This window comes from Pseudorasbora parva, chromosome 12 (assembly GCF_024679245.1).
Source record: "Pseudorasbora parva isolate DD20220531a chromosome 12, ASM2467924v1, whole genome shotgun sequence".
NCBI classification, from domain to species: Eukaryota; Metazoa; Chordata; class Actinopteri; order Cypriniformes; family Gobionidae; genus Pseudorasbora; species Pseudorasbora parva.
The window spans coordinates 10288134-10314805 of NC_090183.1; the positions used below are offsets into that span (position 1 = coordinate 10288134).

The 26672-nt window shown below is 38.7% G+C and overlaps 2 protein-coding genes across 5 annotated transcripts; both read right to left on the bottom strand.

Moving 5' to 3' along the window:
* Nucleotides 1–5335: 5335 nt before the first annotated feature.
* Nucleotides 5336–7574, bottom strand: acp5a (acid phosphatase 5a, tartrate resistant). Its single transcript, XM_067458283.1, has 6 exons — nucleotides 7500–7574; nucleotides 7284–7374; nucleotides 6681–6880; nucleotides 6367–6491; nucleotides 5846–6191; nucleotides 5336–5770 (listed from the first exon to the last, which is right to left on the bottom strand). Exons 1-6 carry the CDS (start codon nucleotides 7557–7559, stop codon nucleotides 5516–5518), a joined length of 1077 nt encoding a protein of 358 aa, XP_067314384.1. The 5' UTR covers nucleotides 7560–7574; the 3' UTR covers nucleotides 5336–5515.
* A 2365-nt stretch (nucleotides 7575–9939) lies between these two features.
* Nucleotides 9940–24315, bottom strand: ilf3a (interleukin enhancer binding factor 3a). 4 transcript variants are annotated; one of them, XM_067459040.1, is made up of 19 exons: nucleotides 24218–24315; nucleotides 23658–23828; nucleotides 23269–23386; nucleotides 22889–23088; nucleotides 21499–21667; nucleotides 20782–20929; nucleotides 19832–19923; nucleotides 19391–19486; nucleotides 19156–19267; nucleotides 18961–19058; nucleotides 17688–17787; nucleotides 16217–16297; nucleotides 15879–16069; nucleotides 15611–15745; nucleotides 15381–15506; nucleotides 13799–13942; nucleotides 13583–13676; nucleotides 10771–11100; nucleotides 9940–10693 (listed from the first exon to the last, which is right to left on the bottom strand). In XM_067459040.1, exons 2-19 carry the CDS (start codon nucleotides 23810–23812, stop codon nucleotides 10554–10556), a joined length of 2529 nt encoding a protein of 842 aa, XP_067315141.1. In that variant the 5' UTR covers nucleotides 23813–23828; nucleotides 24218–24315; the 3' UTR covers nucleotides 9940–10553. The 4 variants fall into 4 exon arrangements, with proteins under 4 accessions (XP_067315141.1, XP_067315142.1, XP_067315143.1 ...); XM_067459041.1 differs by having other exon boundaries at nucleotides 21499–21664; nucleotides 24109–24268; XM_067459042.1 differs by having other exon boundaries at nucleotides 15879–16066; nucleotides 24109–24268.
* Nucleotides 24316–26672: the final 2357 nt, after the last annotated feature.

Below are 26672 nucleotides of genomic sequence, written 5' to 3' on the forward strand. Positions count from 1 at the left end.
GTTTGCCATTAAGTGTAGCAAAAGCATATTTGTGATATTTGAGGCTCGTTGTGCTGCGGTGATACGCAAATTCCTTGTTGTATAGCTTGCACACAACCATGCTCTTGACGACGCTTCCATTCTTTCGTTTTTTAAAACAAAATTTCCCATCCACGGGGCCGAGCAAAGCAGTCTCATCAGCTTCTCCGCTCATGTTCACTCATGCCCTGCGTCTCAATCAGCTCCCTAGTTCCCTAGTCAGGGCACTGATCAAGACATAAGTCAATGGGCTGACTCCCTGATCAGTGCCCTGACTACTGAACTAGGGAGCGGATTGAGACGCACCCATGGTTTGTTGTTGTAGTTGTCGCGCTAGTTGGTGTTCCAGTATAATCGGTCCGTCGAAACTGATTCATTGAAAAACGTTCCGCGGTGCAAAAATAAATGCGGTTAAATTTTTTTTTTTTTTTTTGCGTAATTAATTAACGCGTTAAAGTCACGTAATTAATTAATCTTAATTAACGCGTTAAAGTCCCGGCCCTAATAATGACACATTAAGAAATCATTAGCTAATGATTAGCAGACAACTGGAAGTTGAAATGCATGGCTTTAACCCGTTGTGATAATTAACATGTTCATTTAAACTATCAATTAATAAAATATGTTATTAAGGGATTAATACATTATGACATATTTAACTAATAACACATGAATTGGCCAACACGATCTCATGGTTATGCGTAATAATAGAGTGTGAAATCTCGTGGAATGGATACGCCAAAATGAGTTTTGGAAATGCAAATGCTACGCAGTTTTTCGTGTGCATATGATACGCACTTTATGGCGTGTATATGACACGCTCTTGGGTAGGATTAGGCTGGTGGGGTGGGGGGTTCGTACGTATAATACGCCAAATTGGCACCTCGGAATCCAGACCTTTAATTCATTGAAAGTCTTTGGGATGTGCTGGAGAAGACTTTACAGAGTGCTGGACTCTTGCATTGTCATTTGTCAAAAACTGATGCACCTCTTGATGGAAATGAATGTTGTGATGTTTAATGCCATCAAGAGGGGCATACATTTTTGGCAGTATAGTTAAGCACTTAAGTCTTCAGCACTAGAGTGGTGAGACATCAAAGACTTTTAATAATATGTATTATATTTATATTCATATAAAGACGTTGTATGTATGTACAGAATGTATGTATGTATGTATATATATATATATGTAATGATAAAAATTAAACTTTCATATATTTTAGATTCATTGCACACCAACTAAAATATTTCAGGTCTCAAAAAATTAGCATATCATGAAAAGGTTCTCTAAACGAGCTATTAACCTAATCAACTGAATCAACTCTAAACACCTGCAAAAGATTCCTGAGGCTTTTAAAAACTCCCAGCCTGGTTCATTACTCAAAACCGCAATCCAGACCCTGGCCTTGATATGTATATGTATATGTATATGTATATGTATATGTATATGTATATGTATATGTATATGTATATGTATATGTATATGTATATGTATATGTATATGTATATGTATATTTTTTTCTCTCCCACTGGCCAATGACAGATGTAAAAAAATTAACCCTGGGAGTGTGTTTAACATGCTCTTCTTCATGTGTGTCACTCCTATTCCAGTCATGTTGAATGTTCTGAATGTAATGCTAAGCGTTGCACCATTAGAGGATCAGCTTAACTTGACTAGCTAGTTAAGAGCAAGAGTTAAAGTGTTTAGTAAGGATGTTGTCAGATTACACTCCCCTTTCTGCCCTGTGAGTTAAACCTGAGTGAGAAACGCTGAGAGTTATCAAATCACACCCGCTCATATTATAGTGTTGGATTTTTGAAAATGTTGTCTATGACATAGTTTCCTCTTTTGTAGCATTCAAGTTATTTTATACGCATTTACAAATGTTTTCTGTATAAACACGCTGTACTTGTTAATCTTTGGACTTAAATGACATTTGAGTGCTGGTGACCACCTGTTCCCCTGAGTGTTATTATCAAACCACATTTATCAAACGTACAGTGATGTTGAATATGATCATATATTGATCCTAATCCAAAATATAATTCGATTTTATTTTCCTGTTGTTAATGAGTCTTAAAGCTTATCAAGGACTGAAACAAACAATCTCTGCAAAATCTTTTCTTTGTAGTGTAAGAATATGTAAGAAAATGTAACATAAGTGGGGGTTGGGAATAATTATCAAGCGCTATGATGGTTTAGGCATTGGAAATAGGACAATTAAACCTATTAGATACCGGTAGCAGTTCACGCTTTAATGTCACAGGCAGGAAATCGCCCTGCAGGTGGGCAGAGAAGGCTTAGCATTACACTAATAGGCTACTAAAGAGCAACATAACTGCAAACTGACCTGCTCACCCTCCACAGAAAGAATTCAGATCCTTCTAGAAGTTATTAATGGCGGTTTAGTGCAACGAAGAACAAAAAGTAGGCCTAATTCATTATGGAAAGTAGGCCAATTAAAGCATCATGAATGTTTAGTTTCACCACATTTTGTATAAACGTCTTTTTTTGGCCTTGATATAGATTGTAGGGGTGAAAACACATCTTACACATACAAAATGTCTTCTTTTTAACCTTTACATAATGTTAACCAACCCGATCACACATAAATGCGTATAAATAGTACGAGTGTGCAATGTTGTGGAATGTATGTATACGCCAAAACTCATTTTGGCGTGCATATGATACGCACTTTATGGCGTATATATGACACGCTCTCTTGGGTAGGTTTAGGGTAGTGGGGTGGGGGATTCGTATGTATAATACGCCATAAAGTGCGTATCATATGCACGCGAAAAACAGTGTATCATGTGCATTGTAAGGGACTAAGTGTTAGATTTGACCAGATTGAATTGAGGACAGAGGCACAGCATGTTCAGAAAGGATTAGGGCCTGCATCCTGACTGCCAAGGATATTACGTGATGCCTGGGATTCATCGGATTTAGTCATGAAGCTTACATTCAAACCATTCTTTTTTTAAAGCATCATTATCCTGTAAAAAACCAATATGTAGATGCATATAATACAACATCTGTTGGAGCTTTCTTTGCAAATAGTCACACATTTCAAAAAGCCGTAAAACCAGAAAGTAAGGCCAGGGCATATATATCTATGCACATCATTTCTAATCAGAAGAAGAAAAAACCCCACTGTGATCAGCACCCTTCATTGATCAAAACAAACTTCCCATTGAGGTATTGACAACAACAACAACAAAAAAAAAGAAAAAAAAGTGAAGGCTTGAAGTTGAAAGTGAAGCATGTGTTAGTATTTACATAAAGAAAAAGGCATTTTCTCCAGACCATTGCAGTAGTCAACTTCCGCTCAGCTCTGATTATGTCAGGTTCACGCTGCAGCAAGCTCTGGGTTCTGATCCCTTACAAATAGACTTAAGGCTAGCAGATACCTAACTTTGTGGGAGAAACAGGATCAGGTTTTATGCCGAGCTATTCGATTGTGCATTAAATGGCCTATAAAAAGATGGGGTGGCTTGAACAACTGCAGCTCAAGCCCCATGACAGCTGGCCAATTTAGAAATGTCATAATCATGTTTTACTAACACCATGTTAAACAGATAGTTCAAGTCCAGTCAACTCTATTTATATGGCACTTTTACAATGACGATTGTTTAACTGGAAAATATTGCAACCAGTTTTGATTTGGCTGGACAGTCGTTCTGGAAAAAACTGATGTTATCAGCTCATTTTATTTGGCTATTTAGTTGAAGAATTAGATCAGAATTTTAGTGTTCCCAACTGAGCAAGCCAAGCCAAAGGCGACAGTGGCAAGGAACCAAAGTTCTCCTCTGGCCTACCCCTTAACTGTCACCCCCCCCCCCCCCCCCCGTTTTGAGAATAGTCATGAAAATGCACTATCCAAACGTAAAGGGCTGTAATTCATGAATGCTTTGGAATATAGACTTAAGTTTGGTCTTGATTTAAAGATGACAATCAGCAGATTATTGCTGAAGTGAAAGCATTTCAAAATATTAAATTATAGAAAAGTTATGGAAGTTTAAATTTATTGAAAATGAAAAATACAGTACTAAATATTATTTATTTTATATAAAATAAATATTTTACAAAAAATGTTTTAATCTAAAATTTACTATAAAATCAAAGCCATATGTCTAACCAAATTGTGTCCCAAATTTGAAGTTCATATCACAAAAATTGAAGTCCCCATGAAATTTTGTTTAGGCGCTATACCAAAAATAGCCACCGGGTGTCATTCAATTTCCATTGATTGTTTATTTGATGTATTGTCCTGTAAATTTCTGTCCAAATATCACTTCCATCATAAAACAGTCACCAAATATGGAAGAGTGAGACTCAGATCTTTCAAATGATGCGCGTTTTGTCATTACTTTTCATTACAAAGTAGTTAAAGGTTACAACTGCTGTTATGATGTAGATTTTTTTTTTGAGGGGCACTCTCGTCATAAATGACTATTTTACTGTTATCATGTAATATTTATCATAAAACAATGGACACATCTCTTCAGGAGTGTTAGACCTTTCCAACAATATATAGTTTGTCATGATTACATTAGGATTTAAGTGAAATATAAGTAAACGTAGGCGTCCCGTATACGGGACGGTGACAGTTAAAGTTTAACACAGTGTATGATTATTCAACAGGTCAGAAATCTTACTAGATCGGAATATTTGAAAGTTCAAGGTATCATGCAAGAGACAGGTTTATTGAGGATGCGTCAATTACACAAAAATATGAATATTTGAAGCGTCGGAGTCATCCTGCCAGAGACAGGTTTATGATGTGTTGAGAAAACAATTATTGAATAGGAATATTCAAAGAACTACTCACCCAGCCATCCTAGTTGTAGGCCTAGATGACTTCTGTCAGATCAAGACAGAGATTAAATAAATGTCCTTTTCCAAATTTTATAATGGCAGTGAAAAGTCAAGATATTGTTGGATTTATAAAGGTGATATAAATAACCAATAATCAAGGAGTGCTGGTCTGGTCTTGACTTGGTCTCAGCTTGGATTAAGTGGTCTTGACAATAGTCATGTGTCAGGTTAGAGGTAACAACCTGTGCAGTCATCTGATAGAAAAGGAGTTATTTTAGGCTATAAGGAGTTCTTACAAAAGCCCTTAATTTGGGGGTTAAGTTTCATTTTTGGGAGAACTTATCCTTTTAGGAATTTCTAATATCAGAAAGTTAAACATTTAACAAAACACCATTTTCAAAAGCCAGAGTAAAGTGGCATGAACAAGGATTAATGTTGAGATGATCCATGGCAGTCATTTGTGAAAACTTCAAATTAAGCTGAGACGCAAACTTGACAGAAGGTTAAAAGGAGTCATTTAATAAATCACTTACAGGTTCTCAAAACAAACATGCAACCATTTAAAACTAATCTATAAATACTTAAAGATTCACTAATGTACTTTTCTAATTTATAGCAATGCTAAAAGACCTGGTTCAATATCCCAAAGTCACATTAAAACTATGACACATTTCAAACTTAGTCATCCTCACTGGAGATATCACTGCGCTTTTTAAGAACAGCCCTGTAAAGAGAGGTTCCTCTAGCCTGGATAAAAGTAACAGTCAACTGTTTCTTGTTGACCTCCACGTGGGCAAAGCCACCCAAGGTGCCAGCATCCCCGTTGAAGAACTTGAGGTAGCCTCGAGGAACATCATTGCGGTGCCGCACATCCGGATCCATGAAGTTACCAGCTCCACTAACCACATAACCAATACCGGACTCCTTGATGTACTGGAAGAGCAAAGCGGAGGCAAACGGTCAAAGACATTTGTACCCAACTAAACTCAAAAGGCTTCAAGTACCTACTTGTAGATTGTGATCGTGGCCACACAGGTAAGCAGTGGCCCTGTACTTCTTAAGGAGTGGTCTCACACTCTTCAGCAGACAGTCGGTTGGACCATGCTCCGATATGGACCACACCGGATAATGGCCAGCCACCAGGAGATAGTCAGCCTTCGACTTTGCCAGGCGTTCCTGAAGCCACATCAGTTGTCGATTTGCCTGAACACCACTTCGGGGAGCTCGGGGTTGCTGGTCAAGGAAGTCGTCAGAGTTGCCACACAGCAACACTGTGTCTAACATGATGATGGTCAGAGTGCTGTCCGTTCGAGGAATGCGGAAGTTCATCTCATAATAGTAATATGGGAAGTTCCTGTGAGACAGAATTAATGTTAAAATAGTCTATTTGAATTGGAAGATGGTGTCTGGCAAGTCAACACTAGGGACAGCTGCATTAACAGTAGAAATAAGAAATAAAACGAGTTGCAAGTTGGCTTAGGAGCCAGGAAACCTTAGACATGAAGGCCTAGTTACTTTGGCTCACGTACCATCTCTTTGACTTTTGGCTGTACTCAATTTGAGCAAGGACGTTTCCTGCATGGTCGTGATTGCCAGCAATGACGTACCATGGGATATTAAGAGAATCCTGTGTGTAGACGTCTTCAAACGTGACCTACAAAGAGCATAATGGGACCATTGGCCTACAGAAGTTGGAAAGAACTACACTGATTTTTTACTATAACCTCAGCACAACTATAAATGTGAGAAATTGGCATAAGTAAACAGTAGATATGGTCCTTGAGAAGCTTCAATCTCAAATTTAAACAAAAACTAAATGAGCTCTAAACTCCTGCAGCCAAACCTGGAATCTAGGGTCATTGACATCACTGACACCCTTATAGTAGAAGTTGTCTCCAAGCGCTAAAATGAAGTCTGCACCCATCTGGGAAGCAGTTTTAGCCATCATGCGGGCAGTGGCCTTCTCTATAGGGGTAACATAGGGAGGATATGGCAGTCCACCCCAGTCCCCCAAAACCAGGAATCTGATGGATGACTTGTTACCTGCAATAAAAGGGAAGGAGTGTAAACACTCAAGGGTACAAGTGTCCATAAGCCTTAAAGAGATTGTTCACCCCAAAGTTAGAGTTGTCATTTACACACCATTAGGTCTTTCCAAACCTGTAGGAGTTGAACAAACAATGATATTTTGAAGAATGTTGGTAATCAAACAGCTGATGGTTGCCATTGACTTCCATAGCAAGACAAAAAAAAAAATAAAGAAATTGCAATGGAAGCCCATTGACTACCGTCAATTGTCTGGTTATCAAAAAGTCTTCAAAATCTCATGTTCAACAACATAAAGGCGAGTAAATGACACTTATTTTTGGGTGAACTACTCCTTTAAGGTTCAAGACAAAAATACTTTTTCCAGCATTTAACATAGGCTACATAAACACCAACTCACTTCCTTTAGCTTCCAGGTCAATGAATGAGGAGTGGTAGCAGAGGACCCCAGGGAGAGCAGTTAAAAACACCAGCATTAGTGGTGATGCCATCTGTACAGGAAGACAAAAGCAACTGCACGTAAACAGATAACTATCCAATTCTCACACACACATGAACTAAAAACATCATTGAAGCACAGGACTCAAGCAATCCCATGTTGAAAGAAACCACCTACACCAGCAGCTTTTGCTCTTTGAGAATTCTCTCTCTTCACCTCATCACCATTTTCCAGCATTACCTCTACATTTATATAATTCTGATAATCAATAAGCCACACCCTGATTTTAATTTCAGCTGTTTTCTTTTACCCTTTGATCAACTTGACCAATGGGATTGTAGAAGGGGCCCTGAAGCTGAACTTTAAATAGAATACAACACTTGGGCTTTTCACAGCAATGCCATGGAAGAACCATCTTGAGGTCCACAAAGAACCTTTCAGTAGACAACAGAAGAGCATATAAAATATAATCTTAAGCAACTCTTTTTCCAATAAGAACCTTTTGCAATGGAAAGGTCCAATGGTTGTTAAAAGTTCTAAATGAAAGTACAGGAGGCAATAAAATAATTTCATTTTTAAGAGTGCAGCACTATTCTAATTATTTTTGACCATCTATGTATTATGCTAGTATAAGCAGACATGCATACACGTACATATAAACAAATTCCCAATGATGTGAAATAGGAAACACTGTTTTAGTTTAAGTATCATTTCAGTTATATAATTCAAACAGAAAACGGGGAACCATATCCTAAGTCATCTGACTAAAGTATAACCGACTAAAGTATAATTGTGGTTATTAAAATCCTGTGGCTATAACTGTGACATTATGATTATCCAGAATAGGCAAATAGACTCACAATGTGTGGCTTAGTCCTTGAAGTATCCTTGTGTGAGTGATCCCTCCACTGGATGCTCTTTATCCTCTCATCCACTATATATCAGCTCCCATATAGTGATGGGTGTGTGTATGCATGTGACTTAACCATGAAAAGCATGTTCCTACTGATTCAATGACCACAGCATGTGACAAGCGAGATTTCCATCTTGGCTCTCTGTTCTGCTTTTATTGTCTCGTCCCCATTCAGATGTCTGAAAAAACTATAGACCCTAAATACTGTTTAAATCACATATCATCATTTATATAATAGAACCCATGAAATCAGTTTTGTGACTTTTAGTTCCCATCAGCTTTGACGCAGTCAGTGTTCCAGTTCATCCCAGAGGTGTTCAGGCCAGTCGTCACTTCACACCAGTCATATGGATTTTGTTTTGTGCACAGGATCATTGTTATTCTGGAATAGAAAAGGGCCCTCCCCAAAGTGTTGCCACAAAGTTGAAAGGACAATCCTCTAGAATGCTGTTGTACGCCATAGTATTAATATCTGTCCTTATAGAACTTACTGGAATAGCATATCTGTTAATTTCTAATATCTACTGACTAGGAATACTTTATTGACTAGGGGGGTAAGACCACATAATTTTTGGTTAGTACAGTAAAAAAAACAACAACTTTATTTAAAACTTTACTTATAAATTTATATATTCATCCGTCACGCTTCAATAAGGAAACTTGTAAAGCAAGGCATATGTTTAAAAAAAAAATGGAACAGTTCATTGAACTTTTATACCAAAAAAAGTTGATGTTGTTGAGTATAATTTGATACACCAGGGTCCGTATTCTTAAAGCTTCTTAGAATCCTCTCACGTAGGAGTCTTAGCTTAAGAGTGATTCAGGACGGATCTGAGAACAACTCTGGCCGAGGAAAATACAAACGCTTTTATTGTAGGGAGGCTGCTGTCCTGATCCCGTTGTTGCGTAGTCTTGAAGACTGATAGGTTGGTTGTCCAAGGAGGAAAAAAAAGAGCTTTTAAGTATAGAGCCTATACAAACCATCATTTTGAAATGTTCCTGTTTTACTGTACTCTCTCTCTCATTTTATATATAAAGATCGGTCACACACATGATCCCTGCACGATTTAATGTGGTGTCTTAACTAACTTGTGTATTGTGTGCAACATTTCTTCACCCTCTTTGAGTTTCACAGTTTTCTCCGCTGCTGAAGAAACTCTTAAGCCCCTTATAAAAGTCCTAGTCAATACTCCTAACAATTTTGTACCTTAAGACCTCTTTTAAGGGTTAAGATGCTTTCTGAATTACCTCCTTCTGTACTAGGACTTTTCTTTAACTTTTAAGAGGAAATGCCCACCTTTCTAAAAATTCTTAAAATTGTCTCACTAGGAGCTACTCTTAGCATTAAGATTTTTCATACTGGCCCAGGCTTTTAAGGTTGCTATAGTATGATAAGAAAATATGGAGCATGAGGCCCAAACGGAGCAAAATTATAAAATTTGGGTGCAATTTGATACATTAACCATTTTTTTGAATCAAGTAAACCCAATTTGCTTTAGACTAGTACATGCTCATCTTGAAATATTACAATATAAAAGTTATTCTTACGCCTACTTAATGACTAAAGATTTCCCAGCAGACATGTATGACCTGATGGGGGTTTATACTCATAATCATTTTAAGTATATAAGACTTATAAATTATATAAGAACAAGTAGCCATTATGAACTTGTTTCAAAAACTAAATTAACCAAAAAGGCATTTAAAAATAGAAAAAAAAAAAAGTTTATTTCTGCACAGGTCAAACATGACATTCAACAGCCACCTCAGAACACAAACTTCCTGCACTTGCCTATTTAACAGTGAATAGCTACGTTCTACATAAAAAGACAATACCAAGATTAAACCGAGTAAAGCAAACCTCTTAAAACTCCAAACAAGGAACAGCTCAAGTGGCTTCAAGGAAGTAAATAAAGTATGTTCACTCTATTGTCCACACTCAGTCCAAAAAAAATAAAAAAACGGCTAAAATTTTAGAAGCAAAATAAGAGGATGACTATAAATATACCTTTGGGGAAAAACAGAATAATGTGACACATCATTCCCATTCGAGTCACACCAACCATTCAGGCACAGACAGAACTTCCACAATCCTCATGTATTTTTTCCTGAAACTAGTGGTGAATCAAAACCATGCTAATTCTGATACCGAGGTGCAGTTCAAATGGCAAAATTAACAAACTGTATAAAATCTCAAAAGGTTTAGAGAGTTAAGGTTAACTCAGGAGGACACCGTAGGCTTTAGAATTACAGAAATGACTTTTCAGTTGCTTAAATAAGCATCTGTACAACCTCGAGCTGGGAGACCAATGGTACATTTATCTGTATGTGTAGTCTGTGGTGCTGGCTCCGCTACTGTAGCCACCCAGGTTGGGGTAGGCGCTCTGGGTGAAGCTATAGCTCTGATTTGTTGTTCCAGGTGGCCCGAATGAAGCTGTACCAGGTGGTCCACTGTATGCTATTAAGAAAACAGAGTTTCAGATAGTTCTGGCTTAAACGCAAATTATTACACAGCATGTCAGCACTGAAACTCACCTGCATAATTGAAATCAGGTGGTCCTGCCATACCCATGCCAGTCCCTTGATATCCATAGCCGTAATCTGGTCCAACAAGAGGAGCTTGTTGATTTGTTGTTTTGCTCTGGTTTTGATTCTGGACCGGACCTTGGCCCTGATTGAGGGGTTTTTTGAATTGTGAATAGGACTGAGAGTACTGATTATAATACCCAGTCACAGGTGGAGGGACAGCCTGGTAGGTGGAGGCGCTGATGTTAGCAGCTGCAGATGGGTCCTCCTGGGGAGTCATAGGTGTGCTGGAGTTGGTAACAGACATGGCTGGGGTCAGTCCAGGAGTAGTGGTGGGGGCTGGAGATAAATGGATAGAGACCAAGTTAAAGGGATAGTTCACCCAAACATTTAAATTACCCCATGATTTACTTACCCTCAAGCCATCCTGTGTATATAACAGTCCTCTTTCAGATCAATACGATCAGTTAAATAAATAAAAAAATGTCCTTCATTGTAATGGCAGCCCACTATAGCCGTGTGGATTATTCCTATAATGGATGGATGCACTTTTTTGATCTAAAAATTTTGGGCTGCCATTATAAAGTTTGGATTAGCCAGGACATTTTTTTTATACAACTCTGCCAGGTTTCCACCACAGGAACTTTGCCCAGGAACTAGGGACTTTGGGGTGGTACTCTGTGTGTTTCGACCACAGGAACTAGGGTCTAAATGAAGTTCCGGGTAAATATTTACACCTTCAAACGGCCCTGCTCGCGAGGTAGTACTTTTTCAAAGTTCGGAAACTTTTGAGGACGGGATTTGGGTGCTGAACCTGCTGATTAGTTTAGCTCACGCAGCATTTTATTTCAACCTGCATTTTTAAAAGTCTTTAGCGAGGTTCGTTCTGGTAAACTAATACATAACCAGCAAAAGCTGCACAGCTTGGATCTCTTCCATACTCGTTATTAATTTCACCATGTAAATGACCTGACCCGATTACTTTTGAGTGTGCGTTTTATATTTTGTGACAGCGCACGCTTTTAACACTGAAGAGCGCGCATCACGCTCATACCAGGCTATAACTATGACAAGAGAGTAAAAGTACATTTTTCTGAGGGGTAAACTTTTTATTTCGTAAGAAGTTATGAAGGTAATGTTGGAATAATGACACAGACATAGTCTGGCTACACCATCTCATCTTGACAGCGTATGTCCCAGGCAGTTTTTACTTCAACTGTACCTGACAGAAGAATTCATATTTTTCTGAGTTGATGATTACACTTTACAACAAATAAATAGCTTATATAAAACCGTATTAGTCCTGGTGGCCGTTAAGTGTTGCTATGGCTACAGTTAACACATTCCAAATGCTGGAGAGGACAGCGTCGACATTATTGATGCGGCAGACAAACTGCATGTCATAAAATGTTTGCAATTAAAAGCATGTAAACATTCCTGTAAAAAAAAGTTCCTGGTACAAATGGTTCCAGGTAATTTCAGTGGAAACAGGGCTTCTGATTCTGTTCATCGGAAAGAAGAATGTCATACACCTCTAGGATAGCTTAAGGGTTGAGTAAATCATGGTATTTTTTTCATTTTTTGGTGAACTCTTTCTTTAAGTACACATCCACAGAGGAAAAAGCAGTATGTAATATGCCTATAAATCACTGATGAGCCAAAACATTATAATGAGCCACAAGAAAAGTGAATTTTACTGATCATCTCCTAAACAAGGCCACATATTAAGGTCTGTGTAGATTAGATCAGGGTTTCTCAACCTTTTGCCTACTGCGACCCACTTTTTTTTGTATGCCAGTCATACGACCCACTTAGGCTGGAAATAAATAACATACATTTTAGACCTAGGCTAGTTTATAAAAATTCAGCTGTTCATGGTTTGTTCATGTTAGTTCACAGTGCATTAACTAATGTTAACAAGATTTGAATAATGCATTAGTAAATATTTAAAGTGCAGTTCATTATTAGTTCATGTTATGAACCATATTGTAAAGTTTTACCATTAACTTCACGAAAACACATTTTTTTCAATGATTAGGCAGACTATGAGGCAAACTGATTTATTTATTTTTATTTTTATCATTAATGTGACATTTGAGACTGCCGCTCTGAAACGATGATATCCAGACGCAGTGGAATTGGGGAAAGGGCCACTCGTACTATTGCACTCAAACTATCTGTTGTCAGTCTATTCCTGTTCTTTGTTTTTACTGCAGTCACTGTTGAAAATCCCGACTCACAAAATAGGTGGGGCTGAAACTTAGTTCTGGATATTCGTGTCTGGTTTGAATCCAGAAGGAATTCTGGCATCTCGAGCACGCTGTTGTTACCAAGCAACGGGGTAAAACGCTTGCGTAAAGAGAGTAGGACCTTGATTAATAAGAGCCGTTTGCAGCAGTGATACAGTATTGTTATAGGACAGTTTAGAATTAGCGTTAGAAAGTTATGGCAATAATGATTCAACATTCGAAATTCGAAAATAGGAGAATGCACAGAAAGTCTTGCGACCCGCTATAGAATGATCCACGACCCACTGGTTGACACTGGATCACACTGGATTACATAGTGAGTAAACAAGTTTGTGGAAATCAATGTGGTGGATGCAGGAGAAATGGGCAGACAAAGATCTGAGTGACTTTGAAAAGGGTTAAATTGTTATCGCAAGTCACCTAGGTCAGAGCATCTCAGTGCCAGATACAACAGGACACCTTCAGGGAGCTTGTAGAGACCATGCCTCGAAAGGGAGACACTTTTTTCCCTTTTTTTGTTGTTGAAACTAACAAGTAAAAGGAGACTGAAGCCTTTAATAATTTGAGTGTACCTGCAAAATTGCCAGTGTTGAATCCCCTGCCTCTACCTCTGCCTCTTCCTCTACCTCGATTACCTGCAAAAGGCATTCCAGGCATACCATAGCCCTTAAAGAAGAAGAAGTGTTTTTTTTGGGGTTTGTTTTTTACAAAAGACTGTAGACCAAATGACAAAACCATTTCAGTGAAGAAAGAGGCTAAACAAAACTTCATAAAAACATTGCCTTTACCATAGGAGGGAATCTCTTTTTCTTGAGTGGGTCTGCAGGAGAACCTTCTGGAAAGAGCTTTTCTAAAGCCGCAAGTGCTGCATTGGCTTTGGCCAATTTCTTATTTGATCCAGAACCCTGGAATTTCTGCCCATCGACCTCCACCTGTAAGAGGGAAAAACACATGCACATAAGATATAATCTGAGCTGCAACTTATGTTTAAAGCGTGAACAGCTGGAAACCGTGTCAACGGAGTAGATTTAAGCAGCAGTGCTGTCCTCATGCTTATTCAAGGAGGTCATGAGAAACAGGCAACAGAAGGATCTTTTTCTTTTAAGAATATATACGTGTAGAAGTTGCTTACTGGAGGTTGAATGATAGGAATATAAAGATATAGATGTAGCTGCAGAGCACATTTTTTTCTATAAGTGAATGCAAACTAAGTATAATATTTTATAAAATTATTTTCAATTTAAGTGATGGCATACCAAGAAATATATGACATGCCTCATAATCACTTATGGCGCATCTCCAGCTTCATAGGGTGAATAAAAATGGGAAGCAGTGTTCTTGCATTATTCAGTCACTGTAATAAGTGATTTATAAACAGCTGTCGAGTTTGGGAGGAAATCTCATGCTTCCTTCATTCGCCATTGTGTATTTCGGTCATGTCAAAGAAAGCTCTAAAGTTTCAGTGTACCTTTAAGTATATATGAATTAAAAAAGACGCTTGAAACATGGACATTATTGAAACAATTTATTCACATAACACATACTGTTGAGTTGCTCATGTTGTCTTTGACTGACTGGGTTCCTAGAGAAAAGGGAAAAAAGCTCCAAATTATTAAAAACGAATTATTGGACATACGACGAGCGATTTGTTTCGATCTAGCGTTGAGGAGTTACTGCTAATATTTATTTTAATAGATTCTTTAGTGTTTATGTATTTGTTTTCTGTTGCAGACAATTGAGAATACATATATTGCCTTCTTTTTCAGTTTCGGAGCAGTTGGGAACAAAATACATTTTACAAAAAGTCCTCAATATATTTAGCACTATAGTGTAATTTACTGTCGGAATTTGTTTTGCATAAACTGCATCTGAGATCTAAATCTTGGGACTCTTGAAGCCTCTATTCACCCATGTCACAGGCATGCAGGGCATATAAAAACAATTTAACATTCCATCAGTTTTCTCCCTCTGCACTTTCTATTTTTATACATTTATGAATTTTCAGCATCATTACTTCAGTCATCAGGGTCACATGACCCTTCTAAAATGAAATGTACTCATTTATTAAGCAGCAATAGATAGATAGAGATAGAGACAGAGAGATAGAGAGAGAATTCAAAAGACCAGCATTTATTTGAAATAGAAATCTTTAGTCACTTTTAATCAGTTTAATCCTTTTTTTCCTCCTAAAAAGGCATGCCCCCCCCCCAAAAAAACACTTACTTGACAGCAAAGTGTATAATACACTCCAATCACAGCACAAAACACTTTTGCTGCCTCAGTCACCATGTACTATACCATTGCTTCCCCACTAGGTACCACCCAAGTCTTTGCAACCCATCGTCACTAGCTTTAGTCAACATGTCTAACCTCAATGGTGAAGGTCTTGTCATTGAAGCGCCCCTTGACAGAGACAAGTTCATATTTCAGACTTCGTCGCTTCTCGTTGAGCTCCATGACAGGATTCTTGCCATGTTTGGTGAGGATGGGTCCACCCTGCAAGATGAAGTGGAACCTATCATGACAAACCAAACTCCCAGAGTGTATAAACACATCAAACCCTAATGCTCTTCAAGGAGGATTAGACTTTGGACGCTAACCTCAGTGCCGTCATCAGACCCTGAAGGAGTGGTTTCATCAGAACCTGAGGCTGCAGGTGTAGAAACCGACTGGCTCTTATTTTCATCAGCAGGTTTGGTTTCAGATGGCAAGGGCACACCTAATGCCTGCAGTACCTGTGTGTTGTGAACATGGCATAGACAACAACTGAAATGTAGTTTATTTTTTACAATCTCCATGTAACAGCTGCATGTGGCATCTAGAACACAACGTTTCATTTAGCACCCTTGAGACTATCAACAGACTCACTTTCTGGGCAACATGAAGCTTGGCGCTACGTTTGGAAGGGCCTGTAGCTTCATATGTTATCCCATCCACCTCAACAGCCATTGTGAACTGAGGTTCATGTTCAGGCCCAGTCTGTGATGCCAATCTGTAGAGGGTCCCAGGACGCAGCTGGTTCAACTTCATTAGGGCATTTGCTGGTTCACTCTTTTCTGCTAAGAGAAAGCACAGGTATACAAGTCATATTTCGCTAAAATATACTAAAAGATCGGACGTGCGACAGTTTTCTACCATTAAATATAAAAGTGGTGCAGGGTAACAGAATGGGATACTGGAAAAGAGACTGGAATTGAGAAGCATACCTTTTCTTGGAAATTTTGGTTTCATTTCAAGATCCCCAGCATCATAAACTTCTCTTGGTCTCTTTGCTGGGAAATCAACCACTGCAATTTAATTTAATGAAAGGAAGAATTAAATAGGTAAACGGACATATGGAAAACAGGAATTTCTTTGCCCTTATGAAATAAGAGCATATACTAAATTATTTTATGTTTCAATGCCTATTCAGTGTTGCAACTTGGCCCACCCCAGAAAATGACAATGTGAACTATGCCTGTAGTTGAATAGGAATAGGTTAGTGTAGTATTTAGTATCATTTGAATTGGTTAAAGGAACACTCCACCGTTTTTAGAAATAGGGCTTACGGTATTCAACTTCTTTGCTACATTTAGATATGTAGGCAATAGGGGTGTCCCCAACTAAAGATTTACACATTCGAATCAGAATTTTCGAATCTCTCTATGGTCGACCGATAGTCACATCATCTGTGTGTGTGTAAACCATAAACGGGTTGGGAAGGGCAGGACACTAGTGAGCAGGAGGCTAAGACTATTTTTATTTTACTTTACACATGGCACATAGCTACCACTTTCAATAAAGTGATCAAAACTAGGCTATACTACACATTCATAAATTAACCGTTCTCTCATAACATTTAAAAGTCGCGATCGAAACAGAACATTACACAAATATATGAAAGATCATTTTGATAAAAAAAACTAAAAAAATACCTGCCTAGAGGAAAAGAACACTTTGAGTGCGTTTATATGCACGTTCTTAAGCCGATTGTGCCTAAAGGGGGTCACACACCGGACTGAAGCTCAGCGCCGTGTCTCAGGGATCTCGCACCAGGCAGACGTGAACATTATATACGCGCAAGCTCAATTTTGAATCGACTTCTGACAGAAGAGCTGCACGATGAGTGTATCTTGTAGCACAGGGTGAAATCAGTATGTACATTCACATTTAATCACCGCGGACAGGCGTCGAATGCCGCCGTCGGTGTATATGTGTTCGAATTTTAAAGGCGCGGCGCGCCTGGTGCGAAGCTCAGTGCCCTTGAAGGGGTGATCGCTCAGCGCCGCAACACGTCTTTATAACACTAATATTGAGCACCCCCATATTGCCAAAATGGTATGATCCTCATTTCATAAAACCCACGAAGATTCGACCATGAGGTCAGTGGTCGAATCCAGTCCTGCATATCGGTGCTTCGAATCTTCGACTATTAGGGGTCACACAATTCATGCACTGAGACAAAAATGCATTTGCCCACATATCTAAATGTAGGAAAGAAGTTGAACTAGCCCTATTTCTAAAAACAGTGGAGTGTTCCTTTAAGCAATCCTAATAGGGATTTAAAATGTAAAAAGTTTTTTTACATATAGAAGCTTTACAGGTACATAAGCAAACACAGCGACTTTAATTTAGAGTGATGAAAACAAGTAAAACTGAACAGTCTGTTAAGGACACCAGAAAAAGTTGCGTTGGTACCTCTGTTTTGTTCACTGAGCATTCTAGAGGCTTTGGAATTGAGGCGGTCCATTCCAAGAACTTTGTAAAGCTGCCCAAAAGCTGACAGCCTTAAGGCAAACTAGAGGTGGGAGGGAAGCAACAAATTAAATCAAAGAATTAAATGAGTTTTCTCTAAGGTTAGAAATCTCGTAAATAAATATAGCAGCTTTATTAACCATTTTATCAGGACACTTTAGAAGCTTGTTTCCATCATGGAATAAAAATTATACAAAAGGCAATTCTGAATTGTTCCGCAACAACAACAAAAGAATACACTACATATGTTTGGAATGACATTGGGCCAAGTAAATAAGGATTAAATTTATAAAGTACAGGGGTGGCGAACTCAGGTCCTCGAGAGCCTCAAGCTTGGGACATAATCTGCAAAAACGAAGAAATTTGTTTGTCTTTTTCAAGGTGGCAAGAACAAGAACAAAGTTCGTTCTGTCCAGTACATTCCACACTTCATGAGAAAAGCAGGTGCCGAACAACTCAAAAGTTCAGCTCAGATGATGTGTCGAGAGCAAGCTGTGAGAACTCCCAAACCAGGGCTGCGAGAACTTCTTTCTCTGTTATTGTGGAGGATGTTACAACCTTCAGTCCTGCAGAGTCAATCTCCAACCCTGATAAACCTCACATGCATGTAGCTTCCTAGTAACCTTTCAGACCTCGATTAGCTTGTTCAGGTGATCTTGATTATGGTTGAAGCAAAACTGCAGGACTCGGGCTCTCCAGGACAGACGTTCAACACCCCTGGGGCCTGTACCATATTAACTTCTTTCAAGTAATAAAGTATTCTCGTAAGTTTATAATATGCCATTGAAAATACATTCGGGTGAGGGGTTCGAATGCCGGTCCACATGTTGCCCCCCCATCTTGAAAGTACATTAGCCAAAGAGGGACATACCCGTAAATTCAAGCTTTGCCTTTCGCGTTTTAACACTTGATGGCACTCGTTGACGAGGTCGAACTGGAAGCCATGTTAATCTTAGACTAAATCTGCCACCGTAGGAGTTAAAACTAAATCGGAATTGAGAGGAACAGAAGCTAATATTCACTGGATGGTCATATACCTTTTCACCGCTAGATGGGGGAAAATATCTCACAGTGTAGCTTTAATACAATGGTTTGGTTTTGTCAACTCAAAACTAATCCTGTAACCCTGAGTTTGTTAAACTACCATCATGGTACAGGCCCCTGGACTAGTACATTGTAAAATAAAGTCACGTTATTGTGTAGGATTACAAGTCACCTGGGCACTCTGGGTTATGTCTTCTCGCTCTTGCAGTGTAAGATGGGCACCAGCATCAGTGCTGTCTCGCTCACAGGGATCAGAAACACCTGGACCATCTGTAGAGTGGGGTCATGTTCAATAGATGACTCAAAACACACCAAAATATGCTTAGACACTAACAAACACAGACAATGCTTTAAATTCAGTCTTTACCCTCCATTAGTATCCCTGACGCAAGACACTCCAGAACTCTCCGGAATGCCTCTCCAGGTCCCAGCAGCCTCTCGCTGGTTGAAATCGCCTTCTGACAGAGCAGCTCAAGTACCTGCAGGAAAAAATATGAATAAAGACACCCAGAAATGTAACCAGTACATTTATTTTTAAAAGTACTTATCAACGTCTAACCACAAAGATACTGTATATTTTTTGTTGTTTACGATCGACTCACCCAGCCTTTGAGCGGGGCCCACGTTGACACACGGGAACACAAGTCCCGCAAGATCCGAATCACGATGACACACGACTCAATCACGGACACTTTAGCCTGTCAACCCAAAAAAGAGCAAACCTATTAACACTTTATAATGAATATTGAAATAACTTCTAGATAGTTTTTATAGGACGTTTTGTATTAAGCAGACCAATCTGGCCAAATGATAGTTTCTGACCAAGAACGTACAAATTGCAACCTGGGTAAGATACATGTGGCATTTAAACGGAAACAGGTTATACGCAATTCAGTTTAAAGCATTTATGGACGTTTCACTATTCAAACAACTTTTAAAGTATTTCTCAGAGAAGCTCAATGTGCAAATATGTATTTTTCCCAGGTCAAAGGTCAGATTAAGTTACAAGTCGACTTTTAGACAAATAAAGACGGGATGCAAACCTGGAACCACTTGGCCTGGCGGAGAGACGCCAGAGAAGCCAGGCATTTCTGCCTGTCCAGAGCGTCCTGCGGAGAGCTTTCCGCGCACGGTTCTAGTGACGAATGGAGTAAGAAGACAAGGTACAGTTTGACCAAGGGGGGGTTCTGTCATCTGGCCAGGGGGTAGACGCAGTGTCCCCGTGCCCACAGGCAAGAGGAAGAGGGGGAACTGTTCAGGAAGTAATCTAACACAAAGCCTAGTATGCACCCCTGTCAGTTTTAACACTGGTAAATGACAATCTTTATATTACTCTACTTCATTAGACATTTCACCCTCTTCTTCTGTAGGCCAACTGCGCCCCCCTTCCGAGACAGAGAGTTTCCAGTTGGTCAAAAGTCCAGCGCCCCTAAAATTGACAAACTAGAAGGCTTGGTTGAGAAAGTCAATTTGCAACCACAGGCAACAAAAGCAATACTTTGATTCAAATGAATTCAGTTGTGAACAGGGTAAATACTGCAGCAAAATACATGTGAAATCGGTTCAAAACAAAAAGATCACTCTCCTTATTAAGCACAAAAACGGTTGTTACATAATGAAGCTAGCCGCAATTATCTGAAATTGTGTAAAAACAAACTCTTACCACCGAAGAATATATATATATTTTTTTAAATCAATCAACCAACAAGCACATATTAAACTATGAGCCTATTGACTAATATTTGCTGCAATGCAAACCCTTCGTAACGCTTTGGAGGTGACGTTCGGAAGTTTCAATGTTCAACAGTAAAATGCCGAACAATAACGAAGACAATACTTGTCACATTTAAAATGTTGAAAGCATCCATTATTTGGCTCAGACGGAGTCACCACAGCATTTATTGCAGCAGGACTGTACTGCAGGACCTTTATTTTCAGTCTTCTGATGGTACTGAAGGTCTTTTTGATCCAAAAACAAAGAGTGAGATCATACCTCCAGATGCCTCTTTTTCAACCTGCTCCCTGACCATAGGCGAGGTCAGATGGATGCTCAGTTTCAGCATGGGCTCGTTCGTGCTAGTTACAATAATAGCAGCTTCTTGGATAGATGGAGTGATGACGTATTTCTCCTCAGTAACATCCTTCAATGAGGAAAGTGAGAGAAGAAAGTTAACAACCTGCCTTGATTGGAATGATTTCTACACATACACTACTCAAAAGTTTGTTGTTGATAGACTTTAAAGAAGTCTTGCATGCTCGCCAAGGCTACATATGGTAATAAAAATGGCAATGTTAAATTTACAATAATAAATAAAAAAAACTTTAATATTTTAATACATTTAAAAATGTCATATTTTGAGAATAATTGCCAGCTGCCATTACACCATTCTTCAGTGTGAGGATTCTTCAGCTGTCACTTTTAATTAAATTAATGCCAAAAAATAAATACAAACTTATTGACAAACTTTTGAATGGTAGTGTATACATTTCCCCTTGCATGATTATTGAAAACATTTTTATAATGCTTTCTAATATCAAGTGTAGTGTTGTCAGCTCTTTAGAACTTTTTCCTACATTTGAATACATTCAGCAGAAAGATGCCATTTTTTCCTCTTAATGGGTCTACTGAAACAAAAGCAGAGCTATTTGCACACAATCATTGTATATGCTTATATAATTATAGCATTGAAGAATAAAGGGTGAGAAAAACCTTTATGAATTCCGAAAGTTTTCCAGAGATCAGCCTGAGCAGAGAACTGGTGGGCATATCCCTGCAGAGCAGCACCAACTCTAACTCCAAGTCATCTTTCAGCAGAAGTCCTTTAGCTACCAGGCCCACTCTCAAAACACCACGCAGTTTACTTTGAGTTGAACCACTGCTGGGAAAACAGCATGGACTGTAAGCATGAGACTATACTTCTAATAAAACTGTAATTTGTAATATCTTAAAGGGACAGCCTCTCTTTTACTCACCCTCATACCATCCCCAATGTATATGACTATTTCTTCAAATAAACACAAATTCAAATTAAGGGAAATAATCTCTGAGAGTCCATATAATGCCATTGAAAGACTGTCACACAATTGAAGCTTACATTTTTTGACATGTACACTGTACCAATAGTTCTCCACTGTTTGTGCATACTATTCTTCTACATTGCTTCATTACATTGACTTAATATTTATCAACTGCGTTTGCTGATTGAGACGTTTAGAAAAACGTCTTAGAAAAGGAACAAACCACCCCATTCAATCTGATCAATTTCATTCAGATCAAGGTTAATCGGAATGAAGGGGTTTACATAAAGTTTGTCAATACTATTAGTAATTATTTGACCGCATGTAAATGTAGCCATTGATTTATCTACTGGGGTTGTATGCATTACCAAACAATCGCTGTGTGTGGTTTTTCAAGTGTTAAGAGCAAAATCTTTGTTTGCATTTATCTGAAGAAAGAAAGTCATACACATCTGGGTGGCATGAGGGTGAGTAAATGGGAGAATTAAAATTTCTAGATGAATTATACTTTTTTAAAGGTAGGGACACACCAAAACAACGGCAATGAACCAGCGCTGATGAAAACCGACTGTATTGTCACCATCGGGGCAAAAAAGCTGCGAGTGAACACAGAGAACTACAGCCGACTGTCAGCTAGCATGTGCGTTCTGCGTCTGCATGTAAAGGAGAAACCGACACTGCAGGCTGCAGAAACTGTAAACAAAGCAACCACTTTCTTTATTCCACTCCCCTCATTTTATTATTAAAATATTTGCCCAGGAACACTCTGTAATAAGAAGTAAAATTAGAACAGTCTGTAACATCTTGACTTCCTGGTTTGCTATTTTGCAATCATTCCCATTCACTGGCATGTTCACTAAACTAAATAGCCAATCAGAGTTCTCTCACTGACGCCCAACACGGATTCTGCATGTTGTATCGGCCCACAAAAACCTGACGCCAGCGGTGCAGAAACACACCTAAAAAACTAAGTTGGCAGATGCTCAAAAACAGCCTGACGGCCCATCATTGGCGTGGTGTCTCCCTGACTTTAAGCATAAAATGTAATGCAGTGACTTCCAAGCCTAAATGCACACCCATACCTTTCAGTATCAGCGGCACTACTCTCTTTTTCATTTAACCAATCAGAGACAGACTTCAGGGCACACTCCATATGAGACACCATGCTCTGCACTGCATCCAGCTGCTCCGCTGATGGGTACACAGTTGTGTGCTTGGCCTTTATATAGCGATCCTCATTCACAAATGTTCGCTGAGGAGGAGGCCTCATTGGTGGAAGCTGCTGTAAGTTAATAAATAATGAAACTTGAGGTAAAATGTTGCAATTGCACTTCAATTAGTCATACGTTTCTCATTATTTTATGCAAACAAACATAATAGAATTTTAGAGAGTTAATCTAATAAATATTCAGTGAGAGAATGAATTAGCATTGTAAGTTTAATATTTATTGGCGTGACATACCTCCCCTGAGTGCACGGTCTCCTCTTCCCATTTTCTGTACTCAACGATGTAGTCATTGTACTGCCTGAGGTCTTCTTCATAACACAAGCAGTCATACCAATAACGCAACTCTTCATACCTGAAACAATATTTTAGTTTCATTGCATCTTTATGTACATACAGTCAAACAACTCATTCATTTTTATGTAAAGATGCCACTCAAAACTACTGTATTTAGAGTGGGGTTTTCCGAATAATCTGCCCAGATATTTGTGAATGCTGAATAAAACTTGGCTTTTTTTATTTTTACAACTAACTTAAAAAAACCGAATAAAACAATTAATGATTTATTGCTTTGTACTTACAGGTTTTCTTATATAGTTTACAGATAAGAATATAGGGGGGTTTACCGGTCGTAGTCCTGCGGGTGGAGGCTGTAACCCTCCTGCATGAGATTATCCCAGTATAGCAGCTCATCATAGGCCTGGTGCTCGTCCCAGGAGGGTGGTGGATGAGGTGGAAGAGGTCCTTCCCTCCGCCTCGGAAAATGTCCCATTTGAGCCATACCCTTAAACAATGATCTGCACACAAGACGCACGATGTTCACAAACGATACAAACCCACAAAAACACGCGCGCATCAATAAGCCAGTGAGCATAAAGGCTTCGCTTTGGTGTTCTAAAAAGGTTTTTCTTAATAAAACGAAAACATCACAGAATTACAAATCACAATAATGAAACGTGTATTCATTACAAACCATATAACGCATATTAACAAAACCTTCGTTATCAACGAAGCAGGCTAGCGCGCACGCGTCATTTGGTTAAACAAATGACAGGAAACAATCATTCATATATTTACCTGCACAGCTGCTAGTGTTACTAAAAACTCGTAGACGTCTTTCACGTAGATTTTAATATTGCGTGTCCGTGTACTTCTCTACAAATCTAAACAGATTTGTTGTACTCACCATTCGCTCAGTTTATTCAATGGAAGCGAAAATGCTCAACTTCCGGGCCACGCTCTGACCCCGAAGCGCATGCGCAGTTTGCGCACTCAAACTTCTCCATCATGCCTAGAGGAAGTATGTGGAAGTGCATTCAGAGATTATCATGGCCAAGGGGGTAATCTAGCGCTCGGAAAGCGTTCCACCCCTAGGGGCTGCCATTGCTAACCAAGCCATCACCTGCTGTTAGCATCCCATTGACTCCCATTCATTTTTGAGTCACTTTGACAGTGAATAACTTTACATCTGAGACGTTTAAAGACTCCATTTGTCCATTGTTTATTTCTAAAGAAACACGACAATGTATAAAAGGCTCCATTACCTTGTATCTTACCCTATCGCCCCGCAGAAGCTGTTTTTGTAAAAATAGGCTAACGATTGCGTCATAACCAACGCGACCCTGTCGCACAGTTGAGAAATTACCGTATAGACCCGAGGAGACGCTCGCAGGCAATCTTTTACTGTCTATGAGACAGTCGGGGGGACATGGAGACATGTCCTGGAGACTAGTCTGATAAAGTCAAGGGGGAAGAATGGGGAGAAGCCCATAGTGAGCCAAAAGCAACGGGAGAAAATATTTAAACAACGTGATTCAGATTTCACTTTCCACATCTACTAGAAGACTCACAGCTGTCAGACAGGAGGCTCACGTCACATCTACGTCGTCAAGCTTAGTCTGAGCCTGCGCAGTTCGCTCAGCCATCAGGAAGTGAGTGCCCCTAGGTTGACTTCATTCTTTCGCCGTTGAAGTCAATGGGAACGCTCCGTCCATTTCTTTTACTGTCTATGATCATGGCATGTACACCAGTTTTTGAACAGTATGAATGTAAAATATGTATAACTATATCAGCTATTACTATTTTTACTTTATCTAGCCTACATATAGATTTCAACCACATAGGCCTGGTTTCACAGGCAGGATTTCGATTAAGCCAGGATAAGACTTTAGATAAATTAGGACATTTAAGTATATTTTATAAACGTTCCTTTGAAGAAGAAAATATCGATGTGCATATTGAGACAAAACAATAGCACTGACATTTAAGAAATGTCCTTGTAAGTCGATTTCAGTTAAAACAAATGCATTTTAGTCTGAGACTAGTTTAAGTAAAACCGGGTTTAGACGTGCTGAAAAGCTTATATAAACTGTTTAATGGCAGGTTCAGTGACAACTTACCTTATGTACTTATTTTTTATTAAAATAAAGTTTTAATCAGTGCTCATTTGCAGTTCTGGGTATTATTCTTCATGGCTTTTGGAATATTGTTTGTTAATTTATTTATTTGTATAGCCTACGTTTGAGCATGTAGATTGGTTTAGTGTGCTTCATGTGGCAAAATGAGTTATGAAGTAAAATAAAAAGTATAAAAACAGAAATGCAATTTGCATATCGTAATTTGATTTATTTTGTATAATGCTTTCAATGTAAAATAACAACAAGCCTCCAGAAAATCGGAGGGATAACACAAAAAAATAACTTATACAATAATATAAACAATATTTATTTACATGAGCATTTTTGTACAGTAAAACACATGCAAGATAAACATAAGGGGAATCTCAGTCTCAGAAATGTATACCTCACAGTTAAAATATTATTGAGAATCATGCGGTACAAAATCAATGATGGGTTAATTTTAGGTGAACATTTCTTTTCAGTATTTTTTTTAGTTCCACTTTGTCACTGTCAGGTCAGGTTTCATGCCCAGGGCTGTCGTCTGGGGAACAACTGGTGAAAACATTGTACTAGACCTAAAGCAACCAAACTGGTTAATTAATTAATCAAACCGATTGATGCTTCAATTATTTTCTTCAAAGACAGCAAATAATTACTGTTCTTTGTTACGCTGGCATGAATGTTTCCAACCAAATCCTTAGGGGTTAGTTCACCCAAAAATTAAAATTCTGTCATTAATTACTATCCCTAATGTTGTTCAACACCCGTATGACCACCGTTCATCTTTGGAACACAAATGAAGATATTTTTGTTGAAATCCGATGGCTCAGAAAGGCCTTCATTGACACCAATGCCATTTCCTCTCTCAAGACCGACCCATAAAAGGCACTAAAGATCTCACTACAGTGGTTCTACAATAATATTATGAAGTGACGAAAATAGTTTTTGTGCACAAAAAACAACAACAACTAAATAAAGACATATATAGTGATGGGCCAATTTCAAAACAAAGTTTCGAACCGTTATGAATCAGCGTATCAATACGCTGATTCATAACGGTTCGAAACTTTGTTTTGAAATTGGCCCATCACTATATAAGTCATTATTTTGTTTTTTGAGCACAAAAACTATTTTGGTCGCTTCATAAAATTATTTTAGAATCACTGTAGTGAGATGGGCTTTGTAACAACGTTTTAAGGGCCTTTTATGGATCTTGAGAGAGGAAATGACATTGGTGTCAAT